The following is a 20,844-nucleotide window of genomic DNA, read 5'->3' on the forward strand; positions in this document are numbered from 1 at the left end:
ACAGAAGGGATTTTTAAGGGTGTGTTGGCCTTAGTCATGGCTTTTCAGAGCTTGATATGTTGGAGCTCCACTAGGGTCTATGTGGCTGTTTAACAAATACTTTGGCAATAAATATACAGCATCACTACAGGGTTTCCTCGTCTAAGTATCTGGAAAACTTAAGCATTTCATTCAGAATCATGTAGGTACACAGATTTAATGTGGAACTGATTGTAAGAAGCATATAATGGGGTTTACAGGCTGATATAGCAATACAGGTATTCCTGCACATCTTCTCTTTCCCTGCTTTGGATTCTGTGGTTAATATTTGTTAAAACACATGATAAAAGATCTAAGAGAGGTAATTGAGGGGTTTTAACCAATTTTAGAACAGTGTAAAATAAAGGTAGGTACATTTGGGTGCCAAAAGAATTAGTAATACCTTTGATTTTGGGTATGTGGTCTACATATTTATTGTGTGGGATATGCACAAATCACTTTCTAGTGAGCTCACCTGAAAAGACAGAGTTTTAAATGAAGCAAAGAAATGAATATTTATCAGAATATCAACTAGAATAGCTTTTAAAAGCAAAAAGTTGCAAAGCAGAGAAGTTAGATGAAATGTCCATAGGAGGTTTAGATGCAAAGCTCCCAGTCTTGATTGTGATTTTGCAAGTGCATCCTTGTGGCCATTTGAGTTTCATTCAAGTGACTGGCTTTCCAAAATGAGTTCTGCACCTTGTTCTTGGGAAGCACTCCTTTGCAGCTCCTGTAGGTCTGGCTAACAGCTTCCTGTTCCTCTCAGCACCTCGCTGAGCTGCCGACACCTGCGTCTTGCTGTGATTTTGTCATCCTGCTGCCTGTCACTTTGGAAGCTTCTCTCTCTCTCTCCTAGAATGTCTTTTTCAAGAAACCTAACATGCAAAGTGAAGGAAACAAACAGCAGATTCTATCCTTCACAATACAAGAAGTTACTGCGTAAAATAAACAAGTTTTCATAATGTCATAATGTGTGCATGTTTGCCACACTTGGCATAACTACAGCTGTTATTTCAGTTCTGATTACATTTTTTGTATGCAGTATTTACCTTTTCCACATACAGGAATATCAAAAGCACATGGAGGCTTTTGATCAGAATGTAGCTAATGTCACTACTTGGATGTATCGTGCTGAAATACTGTTGGATGAATCTGACAAACAAAAACCCCAGCAAAAAGAGGAAATTCTTAAGGTAAAAAAAATGTGATTTACTGGAAAGCATTAATTTTATTCTAAAAAGGACTGTATCACAACTAGAATATTTCAAAAGGTATCACAAATGGATTAAAATTCTTTTTTCTGTGCTAAAGCTACCCTCTGGCAACTTGTAGATTACTTAATAAATTTGCTCTGTAATACCAAAATTAAATCCCTGCAGAAATAAAACCAGATTGTTATTCTAATTCTTGGGAACTTCCTGTTGATAAAACAGCAGCTTATTAAACACATGTCTGCTGGAAAATACTCCTTTAACTCAAGATTTTATTTTGTTTGAAAAAAATATTTTCCTTTTCTGTCCCTTTATTTTTAATTGCATTTCTGTTTTTCTGTGATACTTTTCCAATATGTATGATATTTCTGTTATATGATTGTCTTAATTCTACAAACATTGCTTACAATGAGGCCAGATCAGCAACACAGACAAGAATTTTATATGTTGAACTATCTGTAGCATCAGGAGTTAGTGAGTTGAGCTTGTGGTTTTAGTTGGCCAATTGCATCATTTGACCAACTGATGAAAAATTAGCTTGTAATATGGGTCTGTATGTTAAAATATGTAATTTAAAATACCTTTAAGAAAAACATCAAATTATTATCTAAATGGGCTTTTCTTTTTTTTCTGAAGTCAATGTGAAATTTTACTTTGTAATGAACTTCATGGTTATCCCATAATATCTCAGTAAACTCTGCAAATCAAAATCAGAATTGTATTGCTTACACTGACATAATGATGCCATTTACTGCAGCAAAATTTTACAAATTCTAGGGCATAAATCAATGCCTCATTGATCTCAGCAGGATTATGAGACTGGCTTTTGTAGATGAATGAACAATTTTGCCACCATCAGATACAAAGTAAAATTATCAATACCTATATTTGTGTTTGCATTGCACAAAGGTAGTTCATGCAGACAGTGAAATGTAATTCTTAATGGCCAACTGTATTTCTGATTCCCAAATGCCTTGCTATCCATTTTTGGCCTCTGCCTGTACTGGGATCTACTGTTAAGATTAATATTGCAGAAGAGAAAGGCCTTTGCCCTCTTTTTTTTTTTTCTTTTTCTTTTTTTTTTTTTAATTTGTGACAGATTTTTAGAAAAAATTAAAACTTTTTTTTTTAACCTGGTCATTTTTACTTGTCTGAACTATGGCCCTGAGCAGTATTGAAAGCAACAATTACTCATCCAGTTCTATAATACTATAATAATAAAATTAGCAACTCTTCCTAGCTTTAGGAACATAGAATAATTTAGTGCATCCTCAAATATGCTGCAATATTATTGTAGATAAGAATCTGCCTAGAAATAATGATCTCCATTAATTTCAGCCAGGAGATACTAAAACAGACTTTTAGATACATTCCTGCTATAAATTTGAGGGATACGAGTGGGAATGATATCCAGGGTATTTCTACTGGATTTACACACTCATGCATAATTATCTGAATTTGCTTTGTGGTTTTGCTCCCTATTCCTTTGCACACTTTCTCTCTCTCTCTCTCTTTCTCTCTCTCTGCATTTATTACTAACTTCAAGCCCTGTCTCTTGCTCACGGACTGTAGCGCTTAAAGGCTGAGCTGAATGACATTCACCCCAAGGTGGACTCTGTGCGGGACCAGGCCAAAGACTTGATGGCAAACCGTGGGGACCACTGCAGGAAAGTGGTGGAGCCCAAACTCTCAGAGCTCAACCAGCGATTTGCAGCTATATCACAGAGAATTAAGAGTGTAAAGGTAGGAGGGCTTGCTTCCATAAAGGAGATGCATAAAAAATGGTGCTCGTGTTTGCATAAAAAAAAGGTGTTTTGCAATGGTGCACAATTGCAACTACATAGTGGGCTACAGTTCCTCAAAAAACTAAGCTTCAAAAGGAAAACAGTGCAGAACCTAAGGATTTTTTTTTTATTAAGTGTGACAGTTTGGGGATTTTGGCATTAAGGTCTTTTTTCGCTGTTTCACAATTAGAAGTATTCACTGAATTTATATGAATGCAACAATGATGAAGTCACTAACTTACAAAAAATGAACATCTGAGAATTACTAAGTCTCTAACTTTGCAAAGTATGAGTAGCCTTTTTTCATATAGATTTGGTTTTGAGAGCTAATCTTTCTTCAAGTGAATTTAGTCTTTTCCTATGAGTCTGAGATTTACCAGTGCTGGAGATAGAAATAGATAGGTAGAGATTATATCAATTTTACTTCAGTTGAGGATGACTGCTAAATCATGACTGCTAAATCTGAATTCAGTGTGGTTTAGGCAATTTTTAGCCAAATTGTGCCTTCTTATTTGGAATGAAGAAGGACATAAGACACCTACTTTCTCCATTGTACTTTGCTGCCTCTGTTCTGAAGAGCTATTCAGAAGATCAAATGAGACAGCCATGAAGGTTGGTAGAGAGGATAATGGGAATGCACAGATCCTGATCCAAACTATTATTGCTGGTCACTGTACTAACACTGGAAACAAATGCACAGGCAAAGCAGGAAATAAGTTTGGCAAAAAAGCAAAAGCAATGAGACATGGTTTCCATGGGATGTTGGGATCTGTGCAGAGCTCAGTATCCTGCCTAACCTGCACATCTCTGTGGATATTTGGGTTTATTTAGGTTTCTTTCTGAAGCAAAATAATGTCTTCTGAATAAAGGTAACAATTGTTTTCTTAATAGCCATGAGTAGTATTCAAGCCATTCCAGCTTCTTACCTACTTCTAACACATGTACAAACTGTAAACTGAGGACAACTTTGCAAGAACTGTGTTGTCTGATGTTTTTGCTCTGAACATCTGCTATCTGCAGTCTGGATTTCTGTCTCAGTTTTACTTTGCACTTCCAAGATATTGCAAACTGTCTGAGTTGATGCAGCCTTTGGTGGGATCCTGTGAAATTATTGCTCGTCCTAGGAAAAATGGGACTGTCTGTAGATGGCTTATTGGGGGTTCAGTGTTTGCACTGCATGTTGTGGGCTAACTCAAAGAAGGGACAAAAGATCCTTATCAAGATGCAGTGTCTTCAGAACACAGCCTGCAAATGTCTTTCACCTGCAGCCTTCTCTCTCAGGTTTTCTTCCATTTCTGAAGGCAAGGTGGGCTGGAATTGGCAGAACCACACTAAGATTTAGAGAAGTGCCCAGCAAGATGAGAGGAATTACTACAGCACACAAATTATAATGGTAAATTAGAATTTAGGGGACCTTTTCCAGGACCTTGGAAAACACACAAGTAGAATATGATTCACGAAGGGTACTTGCTATTATAAGTATTGAGTCAGATAGAGAGGTAAAAAACTGGTCTGAATTATTGACTATTCTACTGACTTGCTATATGAATTTGGATAAAGGACCAAATTACTGGGTACTTTATTTTGTCTACCTGTATAATGTAGGCAATTGTACATTCCTTACGATTTTGGCTTAATGAGCTGGAAAATTATTATTATTATGGGGTGATATGCTTCCTAAATATTTTTACTTTTTTTCCCCCATAATTATGTAAAATTATTCACTCTGTAAAAGATTAAAACATAAATTCAAGAGGGTTGAAAGCTCTCATAACCTATTTTCAATAATTACTCATCTGTCTTCAAATTAGATTTTTTTAAATCAAATATTAACAATAATCAGTGCAACAGTGAAGTAAATAACAAATGATCCATTAAGTCAGTGAATGTTAGTATATAATTGTCATGTTGAGAATTAACAAAATGTTTGTAGTATACTGAAATGAGACTTTACATTTTGAAGTAGTCTTTGAACATCATTCAATTGCTGGAATTCATTTGGTATTTTTCTTTCCATTTTCTCCTTTGTCATTGTTTTTAGCCTTTTTCAGAGACTATAGATTTTATATTCCAATTTTATTAGTTGGCTCGTCTTTTAATGACATTTAAGTACCTTAGAAAATATTCTTCAGAGCATTTGAGAAGAAATTACTGTGTCGTTTTCTATTATTTCTAACTCAGCTGAAGTGCATGATGAGTGTAATTCTGAGCCTCTTAATGAAAATTTGCGAGCACAGTATTATTCCCTATAAATATTGCACATTATTATATTTCCATTAATGTTTGTAAATGTACAAAATCTTTGTTGTTAACATAATCAACCAGATACAATTAAGGCTTTTTTACTCTGTGTCTTCCAGGTCATCTGAGAAGATATTTCATTTGACATCCTATCTCATGTTTTAACTGATTAATTTTTATTGTTGCTGTCTTCATTACATAATAAATAATATAATAATAACTAATTGTACCAGAGGAAAGAGTAAAAGAGAACCAGTTGGGATATAATGTGCTTATGTCTTTAGCAGGACAGGTGCACATCCAAGAGTTCCTAGGCCATCAAAAAGCATTAATTACCTTTAAGTCTAAATTTTATGCAAGAACCACAGAGATTTTCTTTCTTCTTCTTGCCTTTAAAGCTTTGAAGGAAGAAACAATTTCTGTTCATAATTTGCAATGCAATTAATAAATAGACAATATATTGCAAATAATATATGTACATATACATTCACAGGCACTCATGTCAGCTTGACAAAAGGCAGCGCATTGCTGTTAAGAAGTAGCACCTGTTGGAGAGTTCAAAACTAAATACTAAACTAAAGCACCATAATTATACTGTGATTTATTTTGGAGGAATTGAGTCTGTTTTGTTTGGTTGACTTTGTTTTTTCATCCTGAATTTTTGTTGAGGCTTTTTGAAACCAAAGCTGAACTTTTGTTGATTTTTTTCCCAATATGTTGTGAAATACTTTTAGGGGAACATCTAACACAAAGATTTTCTGTCCTTTGTTTTGTAGCATTCACCTAACACTTCTACTATTCTATGTGAGAGAACAATGATTGTAAAATTGAACCAGATTAACATTAAAATTTTCTCAATTATTAATAGTAGGGGTTTTTTTCGTCTGAATGGACTTCTTGTGTCTGTATGAATAATTTCTGACAAACCAGATTTAATTAATTGGTGTAAGATTTTTCATTTTTTTTTTTTTAGAAAAATACTCTTTATTTGGACTTGTTCTTACACACAAATGTGAGAATGGGGTTTTTTTCTTCTTTTTAATTTTCACTCACCTTAAAATTCTTTGGTTTACTTACATGGAAATTCTGCATAAATCTGTATCTTTATTTGTATCTTTGGGTACTTTGAATATGCTGTAGATATTTTTCAACATGATGGAAAGTCTACCGTTGTTTTAGAAATAGGGGGTAGCACAGGTATCTCTTTTCATTTCTGTTTCTAATAAAACTATGAAATGTGTGCTTTAAATAAATAATCTTTGTGTTTCTCCATTTTAGCCCTTCATTCCTTTGAAGGAATTGGAGCAATTTGACTTCGATATACAAAAAATGCTTGAACCACTGGAGGTTGAAATTCAGCAGGGAGTGAATCTGACAGAGGAGGACTTCAATAAAGATATGGTAATTTGGTTGAAATGGAAGTCTGAGCAAAATAAGCAGGGAGATGAAAAAATCTGAGTGAAAATCAGAAACCCATATTTGTGTTAAGATCTTTGGATATAACTTAGGCAAAATTTTTCTATGCTAATATATTATAAAATCAAAACTCACAAATTAGCACTAAAATTTTTTGTGCTTAATTTTTAAGTTATCAGAAATGCATTTTTTCCTTATGAAAACACTAAGCAGACCATGAATATTATCCATGTACTACTACCAGCAGTATTACAGAACAAGGAATGGATGTTAAAATATCTGTAGTAGTATAATAGACCAGGAAAAGTCAGAATGACGTAACAAAATGGGCACTATAGTAAAAGAATACATTTACTACAAATAAATGTTCATGAAAAGAAATGCCACTTGCCAACTTGCTCTTAACCAATCTGCTTATAGCATTTAATGTAAACAGATTTTGTGGCTGTGGTAAGCTTTATTACTTAAGTTTTATCATTGCAAGTAATAAAACCATTTATTCATATTTGCTGGGGGGGGAAAGGAAAAAGAGGATTGAAATACTGCAGTGCTTTGCTACCATTGCAACTGTGGTGTGTGTTCTCCAGAGTGATTTTCAGGGAGATGACATTTTTTGGCTGAACAAAAAGGGAGATTCATCTTTGGAACCCTCTCTTCTTGAGTCCTCAGCAAGATCAAATTTATATTTGTTTACAACCAATATAAAGACTCAATATTATTTTACTTTTAAGGAATTCTTCAAAGGTTTATGTTTCATATCAGAGCTGGAAGGAATCTTAACCGGCTGTTTTTTCTTCTATTCAGGAAAAATAAAATTTTAGGCTCCATGTGCTGCATGCAGAATTTAGCATATGTATGTAGTGTTAAATTCAAAATCAATCAAGTTTGACAGGGCAGCTTCCACTACCTGAGCATTTTTGATCCCCTTTCTTTGCATCAAATGCTTAGAGTGGTTCAAGACACTGCCAGAAGCTGTGACACAGATCCAGCTTCAAAGATTCATAGATTTGTAGGTGGCTTCTACATAAAAAATGCTTAGTGATAGCATTTGCCCTATCAGAATAGCTGATTTTCAATGTGATACACAGAATGGTCAGTAATTGCATGGTCTGCCAGCATACTGGCAATTTCAATCTCTACTGACAGTGATATAGAAGATTTTACATATATCTATTCTTTTTGTTTGAAAGTAAAATATATTTCAAGTTTTTTCCTCTGTTTTTACGCTGTTATCCTGGATGCTGCATAATATCTAATACCAAAAATCTGTAGATTTGCAGATGCTCTCTTTCTTTTATCCTTCTACATATTTCTACATTTTAGAAAGCAAGTAAAAGTTACTTGATCATCAGTATACAACTGCAAGTGGCTGTTACATGATTACTTTACCATAGTCTGTATCTACTAGGACTTAAGTAATGATTAGATTAAAATGCACATTATATTGGTTATTTTTTTTAAAATCAGAGTGAAGAGGATGAGCGCACAGTGAAAGAATTGCTGCAAAGAGGCGACAGGCTTCAAAAGGGAGTCACAGATGAGAAAAAACGTGAGGAAATAAAGACAAAACAACAGCTGTTGCGGACTAAACATAATGCCCTCAAGGTATAGGAGCTACAGTTATAAGCACTTTGTTTTTTTCATTTCAGGGCATCTTTTTGCTAAATGAATTGTCATTACTATTTAGAGATGAGTATTTTAAACCTATTTGGCTATAGATGTATTTTCTTATACAGTTCTATGGATGCCTTGCAAAAGGCATTTTTCAATCTCCAGCTGGAGAAGTATTGTCTTATCCTCAGCATTACAACTGTGTGACTGCCAGTTGGACAGCACTGATTTCTTTGATAATTCCTTTCTTAACCTATTATGTGTGTTTTATATTCCTTCAGCAGCAGTCAAGACCGTAGTTAGAATCAGGTCCTGCAAACTTACATTCTCCGTTGAATAACACACTTCTGGCCATGAATAAGTTGTTTGTCCCTCAGTAAAATACTTACACTCCTGTTAGAAGAGTGGCTCCAGCCTCTCTAGAATAGGAGAGGTGGTAGTACCAATAGACATAGCAGCTGAGAGGCTGAAACCCAAAGTTGCATATGAGCATTCTGAGTTGACACAATCCGAGAGGTAAAACTGTATGACATTTTTCCTAGAAATGCACATGGTGTGTTTCCATGCCATGTGGACCAGCTAACAGATATAATTGGAAGTGTCATCTTTCTATGGCAAATAAAAGTGATGAAAGATAGAATCTTACAATTAGAGAGTCACCTTGGTCACCTACCTGAAGCTATAGGCTCTGGCTACTGCAGGAGAGTTTTTATGCCAACAGCAAGCAGACGCTTTCTTTCTTTGGATAATTTTGATTAAGTTATCTTTGGTTTGGGGAACATGGCACGTTGCATTTTATTTTACTTATTTTTTGCATGCTCTTTCCTTTCCTGTGGATTTCATTCTAATTATTACAGTTTTGCAAGTCTGTGTGAATTCAGGAGAAGGATGGCTAGGGTAAACTGTTGTTTTGTCCACATTTAAAAGAAGCTTGAAATCTATTAGGTGTGGTTTTGACTGTTCCAAGCTAAATGGAAGCAATTCATAATTTTTATGTTGGAGAAACAAGAACAGTGTTTATTGCACTGTGCTATTGACCAGATCCTCCCTGGCTGTTTTTTATGGTATAGTGATAGATTTTCCTTTGGGTGACTCAGTTAAGGCATTCAGCCTAGTAAAAAAAATTAAAGGAATGGTTGAGGGAAATTAATCTGAGTATTTTTATATAAAATATACCAGTATTTTTTTATTTACTTCATAATAAGAAATTATAGTAATTAAAATATTTTCTGAATTCTGCATGAGTGACGTTAAGCAGTTAAAGCAAATGTGTATTCAATAACATTTCTAAGGGAAAAAACCAAACATTTTATACCTTCCTGCTAAAGAAAAGTTTTAATCCTTTTTAAAGCAGAGTTATAAACACGTTTGTTATGTATGTGGTATTTAATTTCGGTAAAGAAAACCTGTCTTTGCAAACATTTCTGCATTGCAGTGATTTTCATTTGAATAGCTACCGAGTTTTCATGCAGGCTAGAAATTCACAGGAGTCCACAAAATACAGAAGTCCCACTTTTGGCTAGATACTAAGTGGGCTGTGTTTCCATCTGTCCAGTAAGTATTCTGAGCAGAAGTGTTTTATATAAAATATTGACATTTATGTAAGAGTCTTAACTTCTCTGAATATTGGTGACTGTCTCAGTGGTTTATTCAACATGTGAACAACACTGAAATAGGTAACCTCTTTTTAAACAAACAAAAAAATTTTTTTTAAACTGATGCAAATACGTTCACTTACTCATATACTTGCTTTAAATATCAACATTTAATTAAGAAATTAGCAGCTTTGTACACTTTTTTCCCTTCAGTGTGCACACATGCCAGTTCATATTTTATAAGCCTTTAATTCATATTCTAATAATGTCTGCACTGTAAACAGGACTTGAGAGCTCAAAGAAGAAAAAAGGCTTTAGAGATTTCTCATCAATGGTATCAGTACAAGAGGCAGGCTGATGACCTAATGACATGGCTGGATGACATTGAGAAAAAGTTAGCCGGTCTGCCAGACCACAAAGATGAGCAGAAGCTAAAGGTAATGTTGTTTTGGGTTGGCAATGATAGATCTTTTGGAGTGATAGTTTATCTGTAGAACAGACAGCAAATGCAAAAATCCTATCTTATAGCTACAGAAAATTATATGTTCAGTTCTTTATTTCTATTTATTATAAAGCAAACTCTAATTATCTGTGTTCAAAGTGACATTTCTTTGTTGTACTATATTTTCTATTTGTTTCCTATACAGAATGATATATAAATAATTTGAAACACACTAAATATAATGTTTTGTCATAATACAGAAAGTGTGCAATGTATTAAGAAGCATCAAATGTTTTCTAGTAAAAATTGTAATTGATTTTATGTATCTTTGTTCCAGATGAACAAATGACTTACCAATATATGGATGACCTCTATCTCATGTTAGCACATTCATTTTCATCAGAACATGTTCATATGTCACTGTCAAGCTCTATAGATTTATTTACATACTGTCAAAGGTTTTCCTGGTTTATTTTACATCGTCTTTCTTTGCTTCATTCTCTGTTGAGTTTCCCACGGAGTAAAATAGGAATTAACTAGTACATTAAAGACCCTAATACTATATTTGTAAGCTGTTCAAAAACTATTTTTCCTGAAAATGCTGACCCTTACTGAGAAAGTAATTTCTCCTGTTGCCCATCCCAGTGTACTAGCAAGAATCTGAACATGGGAACTGTTGGCCTCTGCTAGCAGTTTCAGAGTGTAGCAGCTCTTAGGATCTCTACAGCCCATCCCAAGAAGCTTCTTCAATTTCAGTTATTTTTGTTTTGTTTAAATGTAAAATAAGATATGAATAATATGAAAATAAGCTGTAAATTTTACTTGTGGCAATAAAATGGAAATGGATTTTCTGACGGAAGTATTTTGCTAATTTTAAGTTGATTGATCTAGTTAGCTAACTGTCCTGGGCCCTGTATTGGTTTTGCTCACTAGGAGATTGGTGGAGAATTGGAGAAGAAGAAGGAAGATCTGAATGCGGTGCACAGGCAGGCTGAACGCCTGTCTAAGGATGGGGCTGCAAAAGCAGTGGAGCCAACCCTGATACAGCTCAGCAAGCGCTGGCAAGATTTTGAGAGCAAATTTGCTCAGTTTCGAAGACTCAACTATGCACAAATTGTGAGTTGTTACTGGCAAACCCATATGTTTGCAACTGCTACTACTAACAGCATCCTACTAACAATGAGAGCATCAGGGTCAGTGTCAACTCTCCAGACCTTAATAAGCAAAGCCCTATTGTGTGCAACTGGGGGAAGCTTTATATACTCTGATACAATAGTGATCTGCTTTGGTCTTAAAATTGCCCTTAAGTTAAATCAGTCATTTACAAAAAACTCAGCAATGAAAAATTTGTGTTTATTTCTGTTGCCTCATTATTTTTCCATAACGTTTATCAGTTTAAAAGTGTTAGTTTGCCATGCATCTATTTTTTTCACTGAACATGAAAAACACAAAAGTTGTCTTTTCCAAACTACCCATCCCATGCCAATTTTAATTGGTTTTTTTATTTGTCCATAACATGTTATACTCACTTTAGGAAGTGATTGGAAAATTTTTATGACTCTATATACACATATCCTCTTCTTCAAAGTTCTGCTTGAACTCTCAAACAAGTTTTTGTAAGAAAATGTAACTTTAAATTCGACAGGATGAAAACATAATTTTACAAACCATCTTCATGTCTTCTGAATTTGAGTTGTTTAGTTGCATATAAAATACAATTATTCTCACTGGTTTATACATGCTGCAATAACTGGGTAAATAAAAGGGAATAAACTGTCAGTATTCCAGCTTTACAAACAAGATATGTATTGAGTGTTACCCATTTTGAAGTTTACCAGAGGTTGTTTTTGCACTTAAATGAGTTTTTTCTTGCCATTCCTACTACTCTGCACATTGTCTTCTGGGTTTTTGATTTTATATGAAGAAAGATAAGATTTGCTTTTAAGGAAGTTGTTGCTTTATGTGCTCTCTGTAATCTTAAAGTGCTAGTGGTATAAGAGTGTTTCGTCAAAATACAACTTTATTTATTTATTTTTAAATGCACCTAGATTGCAGAGAGAACATACTGATAGGATAATGATAATTTAAATATGTGAAGTGCTCTTTTTTAATTGATATATGGTAAACTATGTTTTAAGAAGGAAAAAAATTTCAAAAACCATCAATATGTATAAACTTTTGATAAATATAGTCCTCTATATAATGTACTATATTGTGTATTTTTAACTTTTCTAATACTAAGTTACATAATGTATATGTAAAACTAATACTTTGGATAGTTATGCAGTTAATGGAAGCAATCAGAGAAACATTAACTTTGGTTTGTATGTTATTAAATCTTGTTCCATCTGATTACACTATTCAGATTACTATGGTTTATATTAAACTTGATGAATGTAATCAGTTGCAAATTGTTTATATTGACATGGAGCTAGAGTGAGAGTCACTTTGTCTTGTAAATGAGTTGGCTTTTTTTCGTGAATATATTTGTTCCTTTGATAATCAAGTAAGAAATCAGATTGTGCATGCAATTTATATAAAAACATTCTGCTGTTGCTGTGCTTTTTATGTCACCCACCACCTACCATGACAGGGGATGAATATACCCATTATAAAATTTTACTAGCAGATCAATAAACTTTATTTTAGCATATTTTTCTTTCAAATATATAAGGTAGATGTGCATCAGCATGTTTTTGAATTGCTCAGATGAATACACTCACAAATGTTTTTAATTCATGTAACCATTACATACATTTTTATTCTTAAAATATATAATTATATACTGTATTTATAACCTTGAAAGGTTACATTTTTAAATATTAAATATTTCATGCAAGAAGTCTATTTCTTACTATTTATCTAGGGGATGAGATGATTCAACGAAATTTACATGTACACGGGACAATTACTGTATCCTTCTCGTTTCCCATGAGAAATATCTCGCTCTGTTGACAATGACTAAGGTGATATTCATATGAAATATTTTAGAATTTATACAGAAGCTACTGAGACATGAGAGAGGCAGTGTATCTTCATGACCCAAATCAGAGTGAGAAGTGCAATGGCTTTGCTGTTGTTACTGTTTTGACTTTGCTGAATTAGTGAAACAGAGGGAATTTCTCAAGGCTTTTTTTCTTTTTCTTGAACAGCTTAAGTACCTACCTCACAGGGATGTTGTGAGGATGCATTAATTGTTTGTGCAAGACTTTAAAATACAAAAGAAAAATGAAAATTCAAACTATTCACTTGAACACATGCATATACCATCAAAAATAACTTCCACAGAGATTTTCTATGTTAACCAACAACTGAATAAAGCCATACAATAAAAATACAAAATTGATTTTTTCTTTAAAGCAAAAGAAATAGAAAAATGCTGCATTTATTTATAATTTATGATGTATTCCATAATAGTTATTTAGCAACTGAAAGTTGTTATAAATCAGTGAGGGTTTAGTTTTACTGTGTATCTTGCAATTCATTACACTTCATCGAATAAACATAGCAAGACTGCACTGAAGAGAACCTTTAATTATGTTGCTTAATGACAGATTTGCATTTCTTACATTTTGTTGGAGCTAATATATTTTTGATATCAAAGTGTGAAATTAGAATTATCATGCTCCCCTGGATTTTACTTTTCCCCAGTATTTGTTGGGCAGACCTGTCAGAAGGATATAGGAACCATGACCTTAGAAGGATTTATTCTTTCTAGAATGGTGGATCCTTGTTAAATCCTGTGTCTCACAAACACATAGCAGCCAATATCCAAAAGCTAATTGACAAATATATATTGGTGTATATTTATAAAAAGGAATTTCCTGTCACCACTTTTGAGAATAGAGTATATTATATTTATATCATCTCAAACATTCATGTTCTGTTTTTAGAGATTAATCAGTTTGGTATAGTGTGATCCTCTATGTGAAAATTTTCAGCAAGTAACATACGACATTCTAGAAGGAAAAAATTTGATTTATTGCATTTACAGATTAAACATGCTACAGGAATACATAAATGCAACTGCACACAACCTAAAATCACATTGAGTGGAAAAAAATTGCAGAGTTCTTGTTGTCTTAAAAGTTTTTCTCTCAAACATTGTTGTCTTTATTAATATGTGGCAGAATAAACAGTGGGCAGAAAATCAGTTGGTAGTAACACCAGTGGTGAAATCTGAATAACTTATAAGAATGAGTGAAATATCTCTCTATAATATTTTTTAAATTATGATTAACTACTAAATCCCGCTGAAATCCATGATAGTTTAAGATACTATCTGAAACAACAAGCCTTTACTGTTTAATTCTAAAACAGTATGCAATTTTTGAGTATTAAAATTGCATGCATTTTTTAAAAAATCAGTTAAAAAGAACATTAGAGAGGTTAAGGGACAATTATTTCTAAAGCACCTCTGCAGAATCGAATATCATTAAGCCTTGGAACTCACACAATATCTTCAGAAAAGTTGTCATATCCCCCTGCTGCAAATGAATCTTCAATTATACTGTTTTTCTGAAACAGTTTAACTACTCTTCCAGGCAGAGAAAAGGGTAGATTTGGATCGTTTCATTCAAGTAAGGATCAAAATCATTTATCAATATGTTGATTAAGTTTAATCAAACTATTCTACTCTCTGTTTTCTAAATTTTTTTTCCAAATGTTGTCATTTCAACAGTCTATGAACATATTTGTGTCATGGCTCAGCTTAGATTTTCCTGAAATTACTCTGGGTGTAGAGTGCTGAAAGCCTTTATCCTTAGAGAACATTTTCTAGATGAACACAGGTGCAGAGCCTAGACTGTAAATTCTTATTTCATATACATCCTATTACCATATTTTATCAAGATGCTCAACATTCTCTCTGCTATTTTACATGGTGGTCTTTCAACTTTCCTCTCTTGCCTGAGCTGTGCATGCTGGAAATCGTAAGACAGAGTATCTTTAGGACAAGAGAAGCTCTTGAAATCTGTCAAAATTATGTGTCTACTATTGTATATACAAGCAAAAAAATAGGCTTACCAATTTCAGTAATTTTATTGGTGACACACACAAACATTCTATTGAAATTTATGATCATTTTACTCCTGAAATATTTGGGCCTGGATTTTGGCCATACAGAACTGATCAAATGATAAACAACAGGAGAAACTGTCTTTTTCATACCAATTAGACTGTTATGACCAAGAATGAATAAGGAATATAGTTATAACTTGTATATATTTTTATAAGGTAAGTCATTTAGTTTGAGAAGTTTGATAGTTACCTGCACCATGGATAAAATACCCTTAATACTTCATTTTTCCAAATAAAAGTCAGTATTCTCTTTAAGATCCTGTAAAGCATTCAGAAATTCAAAATGCCTGTCTCCTATCTGGATAATCATTTCAGGTGAGAGAATATGTGATCAGCTCCTGGAACCAGATTAAGAACTGCTCAAATTTACATTTGAAATTCAAGACATTGTTTACTTTCAGTCTTTAAGAGCATATTGCAATCTTCAGTTAATATTTCCCTGTGCAGCTTTATTTAGTTAGTTTAATAAAATTTAAACATTTCTGTTTACCATTAAAATATTTATGTATATATATATATATATATATATACATATCAAGATATTTTCTAAACTATATATCAAACATTAATTTAAATAAATATATCACAGTTAGATAAACACAGGACTCAGTGTCCTGATTGTCTGTCTGCATCAAAATAACATGGATACTTCAATGGTGATGTGCTACCATTGTTTTCAGTTGTTTTCCAGTTTTCACAAACACTGGTGCTGGAATGAAGTGGTTTTCTTCTCTTATCCATGCTTAAACGTTTCTTGGGTTAAATAAACAAGTAATGGTTGACAAGAAGAAGGGGCAAACTAATGCTTCATTATTTCTAGAATGAGTGGAAAGAGAGAGAAATAAAAGAGAGAAAAGACATTAGAAAAAGCAGGAAAACACCCGCTGGACAGAAGAACTGTACAGTGATGGATTAGTATCCAATTCACCTGTGCACTTTGAGTCTCTTAAGAATGGGACAGAGGTGATTCTGTGACACCATTTAACATTTCTGACATTGGCAGTGGCATCTTTTTGAAACAAATAGCTTTACACAGACTAAAGACTGGATTTTTTTTTTGACTGTGGTCTGCAAAAAGTGGGATGAGGATGAATAAGGAACTTTGGGAAGAGAATCACAGGTGAATGTTTACACCTATTTTTCCAGTATCCATCAACCTGGATATTCCTATTAGAAAATGTAGGAAAATCCAAATAGTTTAAGTGTATTTAAAATCCTTTAATTTTCTGTCTGATTTAAGATAAGGTTATGGGAAAAATGGGACAATATCAACTGAAGATGGATATTGTATTTGATATAGCTCAAGAAGAGCTAACTTTATAGATGCATTTTACAATGCACTTTATCTTTTCTGTCTAAAATGAATACATGCAGTGTTGCAGTAATTTAAGTGATGACAATCCATACCCTTTTTTATATAAGTGGACAAGTTTACTGTGCTATTTTGAGTTTTTCTAAAGAATATTTTTCTTCCCTCATAGTTCCTTTTTAATTCTGTACAATATTCACTCTCATCATTGCCAAGCTATAGCATTTTTCCTGTACAATTCAGTTAAAAAATCCCATATTGTGAGTGACAAAACTTCACAAAAAAGATTTTTCTTGGCCATTTTTCGTTATATGTTATAAACTTAAGTGATCTAAATTGCATTCTCAAGTTTAAAATGAAACTTGATATCTTTACCTTATCACATAGGAGTGAAAACTCTTGTTGCAACATGGAGTAAAGCAGGGTAAGAAATTTGTCTTTAAATTATATAGTTGTACAAATGTGGTCTTAGCCATGCCACAGGCTTTTCTCACTCCTCACAGAATAGTTGAGATGGAAACAAGACCAAGCCTTTGGTTAAAAAATCATGTACAACACAGAACCCAGTGGTCCCTGCTTTCAGACCAAACTGAGCATTATGCAACTATAATATTTTCTTCTTTATAATTACCCAGTTATTTGGAAAACAAGGCAGCTAATTACCATCTTATTTTCTCTGCTATAGTATATTATGATTTATTAGTGTAATAAATTACATGCTGTGGATTTTGGTGTCAATAATTACTTGGCACTATTACTGCATTAAATAATAGGGGAAAATACCTCCTGCAGAGTGATCTGGGCCTAAGTGACAGTATTTTTTGAAGAGATGATGTTCATCTCTTATCTACAATTCAGAATGTCAACATCACTCATGGCTGGAGGGTTTGTTTTGGTTTGGTTAGGATTTTTTTAGGGTTTTTTTTGGTTTTTTCTCTTTTTTGTTTTGCTGGGGTTTTTTTGTTGATGTTTGTTGTTTTTGTTGTTGTTTTTCATGGATGTATCTGAGTATACACACAAAGCTAGGGAAGGAAGAAAATTTGTAGATGTACAGTGTGAATGCTGAATTTTCTATTTGAGTATATTTAATTAGCTTTCAGAACTGCTGGATGGACAACAATTTTGTTCACATCATTTAAAGAAACAAATATTTTTCCTGAAATAAAAAAAATCAGCCTAAGTGACATAGGTAACACTTTTTAACATTTCTGGAAGGTGTAAAATTTTAGGGTTTTGGACTTTGCTCTTTGAAGCTGTTTGCATTCACTACGGATGTGGCACTTCAATTGTTTTTTACTTTATTTCCTAAATTACGTTGAAATTATCTAACAGATGTAGCTGGCATAAATATCTGGAAAGTTAGCATCACAAATCAGCATTCAATTCCAAAATGGTCTAGTCAATTCAGATATCAGTAGTCTGTATTCTAACATATCTGAACTTTATCATTAATTGGTTCTTGGTGATCGCTCAGCAGTTACACATACATACTCAAGACAGCCCTAAAGATGTGCCCTTAGGTGGCATAAATGCTATCTCAGATTGGCACTTCTGTAGTCCTAATAAACCAGCCATTAAATAGGTTGGCATTGACCAAAATCTGTTCATTAATAGGCTGGCTTCCAGCAAATTGTGTGATACTTGTTCTGCCACTATTATCACTGTCTCACTTCAATAGCTTATCACTGTCCAAGAAACCTGATTGTGAAATTCTATTTTGAGGAAAAATAATTTGAAATTCCTTTTATTCTTTTGGAATTATATTTCCTTCTGTGTGGGTGAGTTTATGATACTGGTTTAACAAAGTCCAAGTGGACATTACAGCTACAGGGATATACTACTGTGTACAAGTTTAATTTTCTGAACTCTGAAGTAGACATTTACTGAAGTATGACATGTATAATGTCTGTATGTCTTTTTGGTGTGAAAAATTCAAGATCAATCCAAGAACTGGCTAACTTCTCTGAATTTATGTATTTTATAATTAGCATATAAAAACTTTTAAGTATGTTTTGTCTACTGGAAGGTAACACATATAAATCAATTGCAAAAGTATTTTCCAGTTAAACCCTTATAAAATACTAAACAACATTTTAAAATACTTGTTGAAAATCAGTCTAGGATGTCGATTTTGAAGTGTTCTGATTTTTCTCTTTTCAAAATATAATGTAAGCATTTGCTTATTTTGTGATTTCTAATACTGATAATGCCTATCTCTCTTGGCTCATTGGTGCTATCTCCCCCCAAAATCCTACTGGGTGTGCCTGGTCTGAGCAGTGCTTGATAAATACTTATGATATAAACTGTTACAAAAATTACAAATTTCTGTTTAAAGTTACACGACAGATGCAGATTTCTTTGTCAGCTTTGCTCTGCTACACTTAATAATATTGAGATATGCCATCATTATCAGAAGCAATTAGTATTTATGGATAATTTATTTAGAACAAGAGACATTTTCTATATCCCAGTAGTTCCAATCAGTCAATAATGCCATAATGTTTTCTTTTTGTTCAGGACATGGTTATATTGAGGATGTGCTATAAAATACAGACTACTCTATTTTTTCTTCTTTTGTTTTTTGAAAAAAATTACTTATATCACTTATACTGAATTATATGAGAGTCTTCTGCCCCAGTCTCATCATAGTTGAAATTAATTTATTTTTCTCTTGGCTTAGCAAGTAGGTACCAGTGGAAGTTATCAGGTTAAAAATTAACAGCAGAACTGCTGGAATTTCTGAATCATCTTAGTCCCTTATTTCTGTGCAAGTTGGCAGGTCTTTAGTAAGGAGAGCTGGGTAAGTTTTCAAATAAGCTGCTTTTCAATGCAATGTGTAGCTGTACCTCAGTTTGAGGAGAGTTCCTATCTAGAATCAATTATCTAAGCCAGAATTAAACAAAAGCATTGTTCAGCAAGTGAGAAAGAGGTGGTGTTCAATTTCCTACTTGACCAAGTGTATTTGACATCTGGGAGGGCTCCAAAGGCATGAGGGTGTGAGGACCACAAAGGATTGGCTGCAGTATCAAAACGCTTTGTCATAGTTTTAAACTTTACATAAATAACCAAAAACCACCAAAAACAAACAAACAAACAAAAACACAGCCAAAAAAAACCCCACAACAAAGTTACAACTATGAATACTCTGGATTTACTTTTTTTAATTAATTGCTACAGCTTTTGTCTCTATTTTTCTTCTTCTCTTCACCTGCCCTCTGCCCCATCCAACTAGGAAAATAATGCATTCATCAGAGTGCAGCAGAACTCTCTGAGGTATTGGGAGATAACCCATGATTTGAGCCTATACATACAGGAAAGAGACATTTTCTTACAGAGAAACCTCTTACATTTCAATCAAATTATCAAGGGAACTTAAATAGAATTAAGTTCAGGCTGGTTGATGCCTATTGATGGATAGTTTTCAAAATCAAAACTTGCAATTTTCTATTGCTACTTCTAGAATCTAAAATATTCTGAAATGTTTTCTAATTAATGTCATTTTTAGGAATAGCTTCATTTTGGCTGTCTTTATTTAATTTTATGTATAGATTAAGCAGAGTCATTTTATCACAGAAGAAAAACTGTTAAAGCAGGATTTCTTGAGTAAGGTAAGCCTTAGCAGAGAAGAGTTGTGAAGGCATAAAGCACTCTCTGTCCAAGAACAGTGCTGAAAATAGTAATACATATTTTTAAAGTTTCTTTTTTTAAATAAGTGACTGATGAAATCAGATACAAGCATTGAACTATATGGTTTAAGTGTTGCAATATGCAGGATTTTGTGGACTGCAATCACTCTGCAACATGAGTAGAAAAAAAAATCATGCACATGAGACAATATTTATGTTCTTACATAAAAATATTGGGGTTTTTTTCTCAATATTTTAAAGATACTTTATTGTTTCCAAGTGTCTTTAAAGGTCTTGTCTTCATAAAATTACAGAAGAAATTTATAAATTTTTAATTCTGCATCGAGGATTTAGGTCTCTCTTGAAAGAGATGCTTCTTTTTGTACTAATAACTTGTTTGTGATTGACTACAGTCATCCAGCCTCATAGTGAAAATTCCAAATAATCAGTATAATTTTGTTCTTTCTACTTATATGCACATTAACAGGTAAGATATGCTAGCAACACTGAAG

At 33.3% G+C, this 20,844-nt stretch overlaps 1 protein-coding gene across 10 annotated transcripts in view; it reads left to right on the top strand.

Moving 5' to 3' along the window:
* The window catches only part of DMD (dystrophin), a 1,148,686-nt gene that overhangs the window by 546,165 nt on the left and 581,677 nt on the right, over window positions 1-20,844 (top strand). For 8 of the 10 annotated variants that reach the window (XM_071430346.1, XM_071430344.1, XM_071430345.1 and 5 more), the window contains exons 35-40: window positions 1,083-1,211; window positions 2,802-2,972; window positions 6,533-6,655; window positions 8,138-8,275; window positions 10,161-10,313; window positions 11,252-11,434. In XM_071430346.1, coding sequence (XP_071286447.1) covers window positions 1,083-1,211; window positions 2,802-2,972; window positions 6,533-6,655; window positions 8,138-8,275; window positions 10,161-10,313; window positions 11,252-11,434 — 897 coding nt within the window. Of the gene's footprint in view, window positions 1-1,082; window positions 1,212-2,775; window positions 2,973-6,532; window positions 6,656-8,137; window positions 8,276-10,160; window positions 10,314-11,251; window positions 11,435-20,844 lie in introns of those variants that run through there. The other 2 variants (XM_071430348.1, XM_071430347.1) reach the window with 2 other exon arrangements.

This window comes from Agelaius tricolor, unplaced genomic scaffold, assembly GCF_023055355.1.
Source record: "Agelaius tricolor isolate 1412-34295 unplaced genomic scaffold, bAgeTri1.0.p SCAF_7, whole genome shotgun sequence".
NCBI lineage: Eukaryota > Metazoa > Chordata > Aves > Passeriformes > Icteridae > Agelaius > Agelaius tricolor.